Here is a 14,186-nt window from a genome sequence, read left to right on the forward strand (position 1 = left end):
AGATGTTCAAGACTTCACCATGTACTGATATAAACACTTAAGCACTTTAGTAAGATGAAAAGAAAATGGCAGGCCGTGCAGAACTGAATCAATAAATTCTAGCCGTATCTGAGCAGCATTTCGTAAGCCCGCATCTCGTGGTCGTGCGGTAGCGTTCTCGCTTCCCACGCCCGGGTTCCCGGGTTCGATTCCCGGCGGGGTCAGGGATTTTCTCTGCCTCGTGATGGCTGGGTGTTGTGTGCTGTCCTTAGGTTAGTCAGGTTTAAGTAGTTCTAAGTTCTAGGGGACTGATGACCATAGATGTTAAGTCCCATAGTGCTCAGAGCCATTTTTTGAGCAGCATTTCATAAGCCAAAGGTCATTTACATACTTTCAAACAACCCAACATAGTGATAATCACTGATTTTGTTTTGTCTTCCTCTGCTACCAGAATCAGGATATAGGCTCTGTCACAATTGAGTATAGCGAATATGGTTGCACCATGCAAGGTGTAATTATAGTCCCACCATAATGACTCAGGGTAGTGATCTGGGACATCCTGGTGTTAAGCACATGATCATCTCCACATACTTTCCACGCTCCACACTTCTTACCTACTAGGTGTAGAGAGGACTACCAGGGGCCACTTAGTGACAAACTTGGCTTTAGTGATAATCAGGTGAATGGGTGCCAAATGCATGACACCGGTGGACTATCAGTAGTTCTGACATAGTGCAGTGTACTATGTAACAATTGTTTAGGCAGTCCTACAAAGGCTGCCTGGTGTATAGACACCAGGAAATGGCCAGCATCAATTGGCTTCATGGATGCAAGACAGTGCCAGCTGTGTCCAGTGATCATGGCACCCTTCTTACTGCAGTGGATTGGCACAGTGAAGTCAGGCAGTGTCAGCTGGATGGCCAAACACAGGTCAGTGCTGTGTGGTGCGTGTGCTAGGTCATAAGGCACTAGCTGTACATGACATTCTTGTTCTCTTCATATGGAGATGGTGAAGCCATTTTGATATGTAAGCAGTTGCCATGGCAGAGGTGACAACCAAGGACGCAGCATTCCTCTTCCCTTTGGAAGAAGATGGTGGAGCCATTTCAGTTTGTAGATGGTGACCACAGCAGAGGCAACAGCCAAGCACATGGCACTCCTTTCCACATGGAGGAGGCAGCACAGCCAGCTGGAGAAGAGGACTGGAAAACAGAGGCACCAGTGAAGAGAAGAGGCCAGTGCTCTGCCAGCAAGAGACAATAGCAGAGGATGAAAGAGACATGGTGTAGCACGAAGGTGCCTGCGGGGAAGAAAACCTGGTGCTTGAGAGAAAGCAGACATCCAAGGGTGGTTGCACAGAGCCAATGCTGTGAGTGGAACATGGGCAAAAGGTATGAAGGAGGACGATGAGTGGGCCACGTGCACATGTGGTTGGCCTTGGCGGACCAGTGGCCAGTGTGTAATGCACAGAGCTCTAGTGAAGGGTGTGAAGTGGGCACGTGGGCCAGTGGCAAGGGTGGAGGGCAGTGCTGAGGCCAGCAGCAAGAGTAATGGTGGTCCTTGAGTAGATAACAAGAAGCTCTCAGTGTGGGACCACGAGGTGGACACCATCTGAAAGAAAAAGGTTGTCCAGTGAGGAGGCCTCAAAAAACAAATGGTTTGCAAAGACATCGTTGAGAAGGTCACCGAAGATTCCGAAGGCCCCAAGATGAGGCATTGCTGATCCTAAACTTCCATGAGAGATGCACAGGAGCGCAAGCAGTCCACAAGACCATCAGGGAGAGCCATGAGGGAGGAAGGCCAAGGCGGGTGACCAGGAGGGGGTGGCACTTGGCAGGGTTCCACCAAAGCCACAGCAATGGATGATGTAGAAAGAGGAGAGAGGCCCAGAGCAGTGATAGCAGAAGAAGTATAAGCTTTGGCAGCAGCGAAGGGAGAAAGGAAGACCATGGAACAGATATCAGAAGGCCAGAACTGGATTGGATGGAGAAGGAGACTGAGCAGGCCAGTGCTGGAGGTGGCAGTGGCTACCAGGAGGGCGGCGAGGGTGCCACAAGTGCGAAAACTGGAGGCACCGATGTGGGAGGAGGCACAATAGTGGGTAGGGGAACCCCTTTTGTGGAGACGGCATGCTGGCGGAGGCACCATAGTGAGTGGAAGCACCAGGGTATGAGGAGGTGCCAGATGGTTGTAGGATGCACATTGAGAGGCACCAGAGGAGGTGTGGGAACCACATCGTGAGAAGCCAGAGCAAGCCATGGTCCTGCACCATGACATGCTGGAGTGACCATAGGATCCACGGTGGGAGTTGCCGGAGCAGGCATAGGAGCTGTATCAGAGGCACCAGAGAGTTGTAGGACACACGTTAGGATGCGCTGGAATGGATGGGGCACTGCGTCAGGAGGTGCCGGAGCTGTTGTAGGAGATGTGTTGGGCAGTGCTGGAGCAAGTCTAAGAGCCACGTTGGGAGGCACCATGTCAAGAGGCACCATCTCATGAGACACTAGAAGAGCTGTGGTGGATGAGTCTGAGGTAGCAGCATAGTTCGTGAGTATACGAGAGGCCAAGTGGGCAGGGGCAAGGGCTGAGGTGGCCAGGGGAGAAGCATCGGGAAGAGTACAATTATGTACTAATTGGTCCAGTGGAGTCAAGAAGATGAGCCAAGGATCCGAGACCACATTGAAGTCAGAGGAAAGTGGGGATAGAGACATGTCATCCTACACCAGGAGGGCATTAGGGTAGCTTAGGTGCTACTGGAGGAGCTTTGAAGTGCGCAGGAAGTGCCAAGCATGAAACAGAACCTTTTTTGCCCTGGCTGTAGCACGTGGGGGTGTTGGCACTGGAAAAGCACTGAAGCAAATGATTGGTATTCTGGTTCAAATGGAGCAACTGCTGGCCTCACAACTGGACAAGCTGTAAAAGTGAAAGTTCTGTTGCAGAAGAAGTCATGTGAAAACTATATGCAAAGAATGTTGGTCGAATGAGCATGGAAGCACACTAGTGCAGAAATAGACCCACCTGGGTGAACATAGATACTGGAACGAAATTCTGAAGACACAAGAAGTATGAAAAGTGTACCCTCATTGCCAGCTGAAGTTCCCATTGTGGGCTGATGGATGTAGAAAAGAAATAGTTGCCCATGTGGCACTGAACAGCAGGTTTGGTAGTGCTGTGTAGTAGACGCATCGTTTACTCAAAATCAGACTGCTGGAGAACTGCAGGCAACAGTCCTACAAAGGCAGCCTGGTGTACTGGTACCAGGAAGTGGCTGTCATCATGTGGCTTTTGTGATGTGAAATAGTGCCGGCTGTGTCCAGTGATTTTGGTGCTCTATTTACTGCAGTGGAATGCGCAGTCAAGTTGAGTAGTGCCAACTGCTGGTGTCTGGCTGTACAGCAACCCACAGGGCAGTGGTGTATGCTGGGTGTGCCTGGTCATCAGGGACTAGCCATACATGACATTCCTCTTCCATCTGGAAGGAGATGGCGAAATCATCTCATTACATAAACATTGGTCATGGCAGAAGCAACAGCCATGGATTGATCTTCTATGGTTTCATCCTCTGTCATTGCCAGTACCACTTTGAGACAACAGCCTGCTGATATGAGTACCCAGTAACTCAATCTTTGCCACTAGAGAGTCATAGTCAGAGTGCACAACTGCTGCTGTTGTTTTTTTACTGCTGCAAAGCTCTGTTAATGAACTAATCTGAGAAGGAGTGATGGTTTCTCAAATTCTGTCAATGAGCTCTCCCACACCGTCCAATGGCATCTCTCTTTGGGACACCACTATTGCGTTAACCTGCCGTGGTAGGTGATTGCGCCAAGTGGTGTTCAGCAGAATTATCTGAACACTGCCGGACTTACAGTTTGTGGTCTCCAATATCCTCCTGCATCAGCACTTGATGAATTCTGTCTTCCTGCATGGCTGTGTCTCTTTGAATTAATTCTGTCTTGAGCTCGCCAAAAGAATTTGACACTGGTGTACCGTACTTCCACAACAAAGCGGTGGTCTAACTGGTTCACTACTGAGGAAAGCTTATTGAACCAGCTATGATGTCAGCATAGTAAAAACTCACTTCAACTTGCGCAGACTACAATACAAGGTTATGCAGCCAGAGTGGAAGTATGCCCATCGCTAATATTGATACTGCTGGTTCATGTGTCATCTTGTGAAATTATTTCAAATTAGAATTGTGGTTTTCTTGTCAGCTTAAAAATAAGATCAGGATCACCACTTGTTGGGTGCAGCTAGAATTAGGCCTGTCCAACCTTTGAATAGCTTGTTTTGGTTAACCCAAGTGGCAAATAACTGTTGTGATCAATGGAAAAATAGGAACTTTATTTAACAGAATAAACACACACCACATGTCATAACTCTGAGCAGTGTACAGAGTAGGAGACATTTGTACCTGAAAGTTGAATTGTACGTGAATGATAAGCAGTAGCTCATAACAGGGGAAATATCCATAATTACAAGCGGCATTCAGTAAGTAAGACAAAATTTTTTTCTGAAAACAGGTTGATTTTATTGAGGATTCCAATACACCATATTATTCCCCACACCTTTTGCCACAAAATCCTGTGTTCAATGCAACAGTCTTTCATCATTGAACTGTAAGGGCCTGTATGCTTGTATGGTACCACTCTTCTGAGCCAATGTCTTGCTGCATCAATAACCTCCCTATCATCCATGTACTCTTTCTTGCAAAGTGTACCCTTTATTGGGCCAGACATATGGAAGTCAGAAGGTGCGAGATCCTGGCTGTAGGGTGGATGAGGAAGAAAAGTCTATCGAAGTTTTGTGAGTTCCTCTTGGGTGCACAGACTTGTGCAAGACCGTACATCATCATGAAGAAGGAGAAGTTCATCTTCATTTTTGTGGTGATGAACATACTAAGTCCAAAGCTACAGGAGTCACAGCTGTGTGTGGCCAGATGGACAGATTTGTGTGACCTTGTTGCGATGGTTACAGACACCTTGTCCAATAATTCACTACGATTTTATTACCTCCCAGGTCTTCATAGACATTCTGCAAGCTCCTGTGAATATCTGTGATGCTCTGGTTTTCTGTCAAAAGAAACTCAGTGACAGCTCTCCACTTGAAATGCACCTCTATTACAGACAGCACTTTGAAGGCTATATATAGTGACACAACCTATCGGAACTTCATGTAACTGTAGGGGCCATAGTGGGAATATTCCATGATGTTCTACAAAAAATTCCCCAGTTTTTCAACCAGGATTGGCCAAGAAAAAAAATTGTTGTATTACTTATTGAATGCCCCTGGCATGTATGCATCACAGTGTAAGAAGTACATAATGAAAAAATAAAATCAATTTGTATCAATTTGTGTCCAAACCCACTATACTGAGAGATGTATGAAATCATGAAATCAGTATTGTCTGAAGCGAGGGATATTGACTAATAGCAAATGCATGCAAAAGAGCCACTTGCTGCCAAAATCTCAAAACCCTTTCACCATTTGCCACTATTCTGGGATGCATCTACTCTCTTTCTTAATACTGTTCTCATTATGTAGCACAGTCGTGCAAAATTCTGTGCCTTTCACAGTTGTACAAAATGAATGACAAATTTATTGTTAAAAGAGTGTTGGTACCTTACTTGAATTTTCCACTTTTCTGTTGTACACCAGTGTATATCAGATGTTGTTTGTTTGATAAAATGTTTTAAGTGCACTGTTACTTGTCTGTAATGTCACAGCTTGCATATTATGAAGTTGTACCAAAAGCAGTTTAATGTTTTTGAATCATAGTATTTGCCACTTTTTTTGCATTACTACAAAACTACTAGAACTGTGAACAGTAGTCTAGTGCAAATTTAGTGAAAAGTTTAAATGATTTTTTGTAAAATTTATTATTTATCAACACTTATCCACTAAACTCCACTGACAATCAGTGATATGTAATTTCTTGCACCTAAATTTTATCTTGTAACTTAGACGAAGAACATATTATATTTTCAGTGTGGTCCTGTCCTCTGGAATTGTCTCATACTTGACTTATGAAGGAGTAAATCTTTGTGAGGAACTGGAAATTTGTTTTCCTCAAGAGAGTGCTGATGTCAAACCATCCATTCGTAGACTGCATCTGGTAAGTAATGCTGAATACTTGTAAGCTGAAATTGCTATAGGGAAATAACAAGGTTGCATATGAATCTTCTCATGCTTAGTAAAAGGCTAGTATGTACTGTTATAGAAATTTTAACTGCTCTCTGAAAGGTAATGCTAAGCTGTCTATGAGCAGAGCAGGTGTAGATCTTACACACAACAGAATTAGCACAAATAATGAAGATGCTGAGTCGCAGATAGACACAACAAAAAGACTATCACAAAATAAGCTTTTGGCCAGCAAGGTCTTTGTTAACAGACACACACACACACACACACACACACACACACAAACACACACACACACACACACAAAATCACAACTCATACACACATGATCACAGTCTGTGGCAGTTGTGGCTTCAGCTGCCATAGATTTTAGTCATGTGGATGTGAGTTGCGCTTGTGCATGCATTTGTGTGTGTGTGTGTGTGTGTGTGTGTGTGTGTGTGTGTGTGTGTGTGTCTGTGTGTGTGTGTGTGTGTCTCTATCTGTTGTCTATTTTTGACAAAAGCCTCGTTGATCAAAAGCTTATTTTGTGACAGCCTTTTTGTTGTGCCTATCTGCGACTCGGCATCTCCGCTATATGGTGAGTAGCAACTATCATTCTTATCATATTGTTACATTCCATCCTGCATTTTCCATTGTGTTCACATACAGAAACTTGACTAAAATTGTGAAGCTCTGAATACATCACAGGACACTCTCACCTTAACACTAAATGGTTCAAATGGCTCTGAGCACTATGGGACTCAACTGCTGTGGTCATAAGTCCCCTAGAACTTAGAACTACTTAAACCTAACTAACCTAAGGACAGCACACAACACCCAGCCATCACGAGGCAGAGAAAATCCCTGACCCCGCCGGGAATCGAACCCGGGAACCCGGGCGTGGGAAGCAAGAACGCTACCGCACGACCACGAGATGCGGGCCCTTAACACTAAACTGGTTCTCGACTACCAAACGTCTATGTAATCCAGAGAAAACTCAGCATCTGCAGTTGGGACTGGCTAACGAGGTAGAACCAAAATCCGTAAAACTGCTTGGAATACACATTGATTCCAAACTTAACTGGCAACCCCATATCAACCAGGTATGCAAAAAGTTATCGAGGGTATCCTATCTCATCTGGAAACTGTCTGATCTAGTGAGTAACAAATATCTCAGAACAGCTTACTTTGGACTTTTTCAGTCTCATATATCTTATGGGCTGTTACTATGGAGCCACTCATGTCATGTCAGTGATGTACTACTGATGCAGAAAAAAGTGCTATGAATAATGTGCAAGGTTGGTCCAAGGGAACATTGCCGTCCCTTATTCATCAAAATGGAAATAATGACAGTGATAAATCTTTATATTTATGCATCACTGATATCTGATAAAAAGAACAGAACAAAATTTAACACCAGAAAGAACATACACTTACATGACACCAGAAGCAAAGGCAGTATTGAGATTCCTAGACATAGGCTGACAAAAACAGGCAACTCTCAGAAAGTGAACTGTTTGAAATTATTAACAAATTACCACATACTGCACTCAATACACCTTTCAATAATTTTAAATGTAAACTGCACAAATGGTTAATAGACAATCCATACTACAGTCTCACAGAATTCATGGATACTTGTAACATAGAAATTGAGTTTTAAGTCTATGATTCCAATACTGTATATAGATTAATGAAGTATAAATAATTTGTACTTGTAATGTAAACACTCACTAATTTAGTAACTCCTTATGTATCTTGACATAATTGTAATGCCTATTTCACTGCATGTGATCGACGACAAATAACGAATCTGAATTTGAATCTTTGAATCACCAGTACAGTGTGCACTGAAATAAGCATTGAAAAATGATAGAAACTAAAATAACAAATCAAAAGTTGAGTCTATATCTCTCACTTTTGTGGCAGCTATTCTTTAGTAGTGTTATCATCTACCACGAATCTTTCAGTCTAAGTCTCCCCATAGTGTACAAAAGTTAATGATAACATGGAAGTTGTTTTACGAAGTTGTTTTATGTACATGCCACTGGCAATTCCAAGATGTCATTTCAAAACTTATCTTGAGTTGTGGTCAAGTCATTTTCCACAATATCTCTATTTATACAAGTGCTAAACCTTCCCAGCTATGAGTAGACTACATATACAGCAACAGGCATACAGTGTACATAATTCATTTCCTCCCCTTTCTGTTTGATTTGCAGATGGTATCAGTGAATAATGATTGTTGATACCCCTATTTACGAGCCCAAATTTCTCTACCTTGACTTTATGATCATTATGTAATATATATGTTGGAGGAAGTGATATATTTCTTGACACATCTGGAGTTCTCCCAGTTTTTTAAGACTCTTCATGATGCACAACACTTTCCTTGTAACATCTCCCACTAGAGTTTGTTGAGCTTACATATGATGGTCTCATACTATATACACAAATTAATGGTGCTTCATACAGCTTTACTTTGGCTATTAATCTGTCACTTCAATTGGTATGGGCCAAAGTGTGATGAATAATACTCAAGAATTGGTCAAACGAGGGTTTTGTCAGCAACATACTGCCACAGATGTGCAATTCTTAACTTTTGTGTTGATGATTAATGCATAGAAAATGCACTAGAAGCATCTTCACATTTAACACATGTAATTGTATCTGTATACGGTACAACAGACAGTGATATCAGAGTGTTTTGCACAGGCCTCAGAGAAAATTATCTGACATGTTTAAAAATGGTCTGGATAGAAGATTTTAATTTTTGAAGACATAAATACTGACATAAGGCTACATACACTTAAGCAACTTCACCTACTTAACATGCAAAGATCATGATGTCCTGTATTCTGTTAATAATAATTTGGTAAGGCAGTTTCCTTATCTTGATTATATAATTACAAATGTTCAAAAAACTGTATGAACTATATTTTTCAGTATTTATTATTTTGTCAGATCATAAAGGTACATGGTTAAAATTAAAAACAAAAATGCATGTATCAGACTGCATTGGAATTAAGTATATTAGGCTTCTGAGTGATATAAGACACCACATACAAGTCACAGTTAAAGATGACAAAATGCAATTATATTCTCGAAAGTGCTCGTTTTGAAGGTGAGTTTATGTTATTTCTGTATGCCCTCTCACATACGATTAAAATCTGTTGCCTGAAGGTAGTAAAATAAAGTAAAGGAACTGCCACGAAACATAATCTCACACCTATGTGTAACTGGTTTACACCTGATTTTATAAATGCTTAGAACTCCAGTGATGATTTCTTATTACAAGTGAAAAAAATGTGATGTTGAGAAAGCTAGCTACATAAAATTAAAGAGCAAATACAAATCAGAAATGAGATTAATCATTTGAAGGCAAATGATGCTTACATTAATAACCCACAAAATAAATGTAAAACTGTGTTTATTGTTATCAAGACTCATGTGCATAGAAGTAAAGGTGTGATGATGTCACACCAGGACTTCAGTAGTTATTTTATTAAACTATTGCAGTAACAGTGCTCATTTTTCTTAACTGTTGTACCACACAGTTTCTCCTTTAGTGTTTGTGATAGGAATAACACAGATAACACTGAAAAAAGCCAGAAATATGACATCATCCATAACTAAAATAATGTTAGTAAGTTCCCACAATATGCTGGCGATGTAGCTCCAGATTTTAAATGGAAAGAGGTAAAAGTAAGCAACATTAAAATAGCAATGGCTAAATTACCAGTACCAACTAAATGTTCTGGTCCTAAGGACAATGCAATACTGACCGGCTGCTGTGGCATCATCTGTCATCATTTTGATGTGTTTGAGAGGCATAGGGGTCAGTGCACTGCTCTCTCAACAGTTGTCACCTTTCCAGAAATTGCAGTCACTAGTTCTCATTCATGTAATTCCTCAGTTTGAGTTGAGACTGAGTACACATCCCGCTGAGGGAAAATCCATGGCAGTACTAGGAACTGAACTTGGCTACTGCTGTGTCAGTCAGATGAGCTGAACACTCAACTACAGAGATGGACAATAGAAAAATTAAGTCACTTAGAATCAGAGGATGTATATGATCTCTTCAATTTTCATGTGTATACAAAATTTAATATAAAATGGCAGTCACTAATTCACTGGATACTTGATGTTGTTGTTGTTATTGTGATCTTCAGTCCTGAGACTGGTTTGATGCAGCTCTCCATGCTACTCTATCCTGTGCATGCTTTCTCATCTCCCAGTACCTACTGCAACCTACATTCTTCTGAATCTGCTTAGTGTATTCATCTCTTAGTCTCCCTCCACGCTGCCCTCCAATACTAAATTGGTGATCCCTTGATGCCTCATAACATGTCCTACCAACTGATCCCTTCTTCTAGTCAAGTTGTGTCACAAACTCCTCCCCAATTCTATTCAATACCTCCTTGTTAGTTATGTGATCTACCCATCTAATCTTCAGCATTCTTCTGTAGCACCACATTTCAAAAGCTTCTATTCTCTTCTTGTCCAAACTATTTATCGTGCATGTTTCACTTCCATACAAGGCTGCACTCCATACAAATACTTTCAGAAACGACTTCCAGACACTTAAATCTATACTCTGTGTTAACAAATTTCTCTTCTTCGGGAACACTTTCCTTGCCGTTGCCAGTTAACATTTTATATCCTCTCTACTTTCTTCTGTTACCCAAGGATTTCTACAAGCCCTCGTCTTTTTACCTACTTGATCCTCTGCTGCCTTCACTACTTCATCCCTCAAAGGTACCCATTCTTCTTCTAATGTATTTCTTTACCCCATTCCTGTCAATTGCTCCCTTATGCTCTCCCTGAAACTCTGTACAACCTCTGGTTTAGTCAGTTTATCCAGGTCCCATCTCCTTAAATTCCCACCCTTTTGCAGTTTCTTCAGTTTTAATCTACAGTTCATAGCCAATAGATTGTGGTCAGAGTTCACATCTGCCCCCCCCCCCCCCCCCCCTCAGGAAATGTCCTTCAATTTAAAACCTGGTTCCTAAATCTGTCTTACCATTATATAATCTATCTGATACCTTCTAGTATCTCCAGGGTTCTTCCATGTGTACAACCTTCTTTCGTGATTTTTGAACCAAGTGTTAGCTATGATTAAGTTATGCTTTGTGCAAAATTCTACTAGGTGGCTTCCTCTTTCATTTCTTACCCCCATTCCATATTCACCTACTATGTTTCCTTCTCTTCCTTTTCCTACTATCGAATTCCAATCACCCATGACTATTAAATTTTTGTCTCCCTTCACTATCTGAATAATTTCTTTTATCTCATCATACATTTCATCAATTTCTTCGTCATCTGCAGAGCTAGTTGGCATATAAACTTGTATTACTGTAGTAGGCGTGGGCTTCGTATCTATCTTGGCCACAATAATGCGTTCACTATGCTGTTTGTAGTAGCTTACCTGCACTCCTACTTTTTTTATTCATTATTAAACCTACTCCTGTATTACCCCTATTTGATTTTGTGTTTTCTAACCCTGTATTCACCTGACCAGAAGTCTTGTTCCTCCTGCCACCGAACTTCACTAATTCCCACTATATCTAACTTTAACCTATCCATTTCCCTTTTTAAATTTTCTAACCTACCTGCCCAATTAAGGGATCTGACATTCCACACTCCGATCCGTGGAATGCCAGTTTTCTTTCTCCTGATAACTATGTCCTCTTGAGTAGTCCCTGCCCGGAGATCTGAATGGGGGACTATTTTACCTCCGGAATATTTTACCCAAGAGGACGCCATCATCATTTAACCATACAGTAAAGCTGCATGCACTCGGGAAAAATTATGACTGTAGTTTTCCCTTGCTTTCAGCCGTTCGCAGTACCAGCGCAGCAAGGCCATTTTGGTTAATGTTACAAGGCCAGATCAGTCAATCATCCAGACTGTTGCCCCTGCCACTACTGAAAAGGCTGCTGCCCGTCTTCAAGAACCACACATTTGTCTGGCCTCCCAACAGATACCCCTCCATTTTGGTTGCACCTACGGTACGGCTATCTGTATCGCTGAGGCATGCAAGGTTCATTGGGGGGGGGGGGGGGGGGGGGAGTACTTGATGGTGGCTGTTTTCATCACTAAAAACGATGATTATTATATCTGCACCTACTAAATTCCAGGCAACCTGTCTTGTGCCCTTACTTTCAAAAGTAGTTATGCCATATTTGTCACTATATGTCTGTATACACTGTTCTAAGTAACTCACACTGATTTGAAACTTTGTCAACAGTGAAAGCAATTGAAGACATTCTTTCCGTTAGACGATCCTCATTCAAACAGATATTATCTCCTAATGAGTTGCTTGTGGATCTCAGAAAGGCATTTGGTTCTATCATCCACTGAATTCTACAGGGGGAATAGTTCTGGTAGTATTGGGTTACAGGTTCAGAACATTCTTTTATCAGACCATATCTGAGTGAGAGAAAAAAAAAATTGTGTAGTTCAGCAGTATGAGATAACATGTTCAGATGTCAAAAAAATGGGGTTTGTCAAAAGCTCTTTACATTTTGTAATCTATGTCAATGACTTGCTCAGTATTATATTGTGTAAGTCCACACACTATACAGATGACACTACATTTGTTACAGCTGGAAAAGACTTAATAGTGTTATAAATGCAAAGTGGGGATCATCTCACAGGAACCATAATGTAATGTGGAATTAATTATTTGGTGACGATGAAAAACTATAGAAATTCTCTCCTGTTTGTGTATTAATGGTGAAGAAATGAGTATGCTTCTGCTAACTTCTTAGAATTCATTTTGGCATGAAATTACACGAGAGCAGTCATATCAGTTATATTTGTACACATGTTGTGTATTTATTACTTAGTTAGTGACAAGCAAGTGCTCAATGCGTACTATGCCTTTTTTGTTAATCAGTTAATAGATGGAACTCTGCTATAGTCAATTACTTTGAGGAGAGAAGGGGGGCAGACATGAGTACGGGGACTAAAAATACCAGCAGCTATGTCCCTCTTTATTCTAAATTGTTTGATATGCAAAACACAAAGAATTGTGAAATGTGTCAATATGTTCATCACCACGACACATATCAGAAATAGTAGATTGGCATTCTGGCTGCTGCACTGATTTGAAACTTCCTGGCAGATTAAAACTATGTGCCAGGCTGGGACTCAAATATGGAACCTTTGCCTTTCACAGGCAAGTGATCACTCATCTCCTACATTCCAAACTTAAAAGAAGTTCTCCTGCATACCTTTCAGGACTAGCATTCCAGGAAGAAATAATATAGAGAATACGTAGATTAGCTGTTGGAAGCTGTTTCATGCCTGAGAGTTTGATTCCACAAGGAATCGGGGGGAGGAGGGTTACTAGTGTGATGTAACTGAGGAAGTAGCAGCTTTCTTTCTAATTTGTTTGCTGGTGTAAGTTCGTGTAGTGTTAAGTAGTATTCTGACTGAATCTTCCTCCCTGTGTCCAAGATATTTCTCTTTTATATTCTTTATTCCAGGAGTACTAGTCCCAAAACATATGTAGGAGAACTTCAGTGAAGTTTTGAAAGTAGGAGATGAGGGAGGCATTAATGGAAGTAAAGCTGTGAGAGTGGGTTGTGAGTCATGCTTGGTTAGCTCAGTTACTAGAATGGGCCTGCAAAAGGCAAATGCCCTATGTTTGAGGCCCAATCTGGCACACAGTTGTAATCTGTCAGGAAGTTTTCAAACTCAAAACAGCTGTGCATATGTGGGTTGCTGATTGTTTAACACTTTGCTGGCCTTTTGCTCTCTTATGTATCAAATTCTCTTCAAGAATTCACCGTGATTTTCTTCTTCTGGCCATTTCTACTTTTTAAACTTCTCCATGAGTCATCGTCTTGGTTTTAGTGTCCCAAAGACAAGACGATATATTGTGATTTCTTCTGTTCATATCTTGGAAATTTTCCCTAATTTCTTCTAACAAGCTGATTTCAACCTTCTTTAAATTAATAATGTGCTAGTCCTTTTGGAGTTTATTGTTGTTCATTCTTTAAATATGAACATAGAATCAGTTACGGTTGGTTATCCATCTTGAGCTTATGGCAATTTAATTAAAGAGAATTACACCAGAT

The 14,186-nt window shown here is 41.3% G+C and overlaps 1 protein-coding gene across 3 annotated transcripts in view; it reads left to right on the top strand.

Annotated features, from left to right (window-relative positions):
• Positions 1 to 14,186, top strand: part of LOC126457362 (protein timeless) — a 374,910-nt gene that overhangs the window by 244,396 nt on the left and 116,328 nt on the right. For all 3 annotated transcript variants that reach the window (XM_050093600.1, XM_050093599.1, XM_050093601.1), the window contains one exon: positions 5,965 to 6,091. In XM_050093600.1, the coding sequence (XP_049949557.1) occupies positions 5,965 to 6,091 (127 nt within the window). The remainder of the gene's footprint in view (positions 1 to 5,964; positions 6,092 to 14,186) is intronic.

This window comes from Schistocerca serialis, chromosome 2 (assembly GCF_023864345.2).
Source record: "Schistocerca serialis cubense isolate TAMUIC-IGC-003099 chromosome 2, iqSchSeri2.2, whole genome shotgun sequence".
In the NCBI taxonomy this organism is placed as follows: Eukaryota; Metazoa; Arthropoda; class Insecta; order Orthoptera; family Acrididae; genus Schistocerca; species Schistocerca serialis.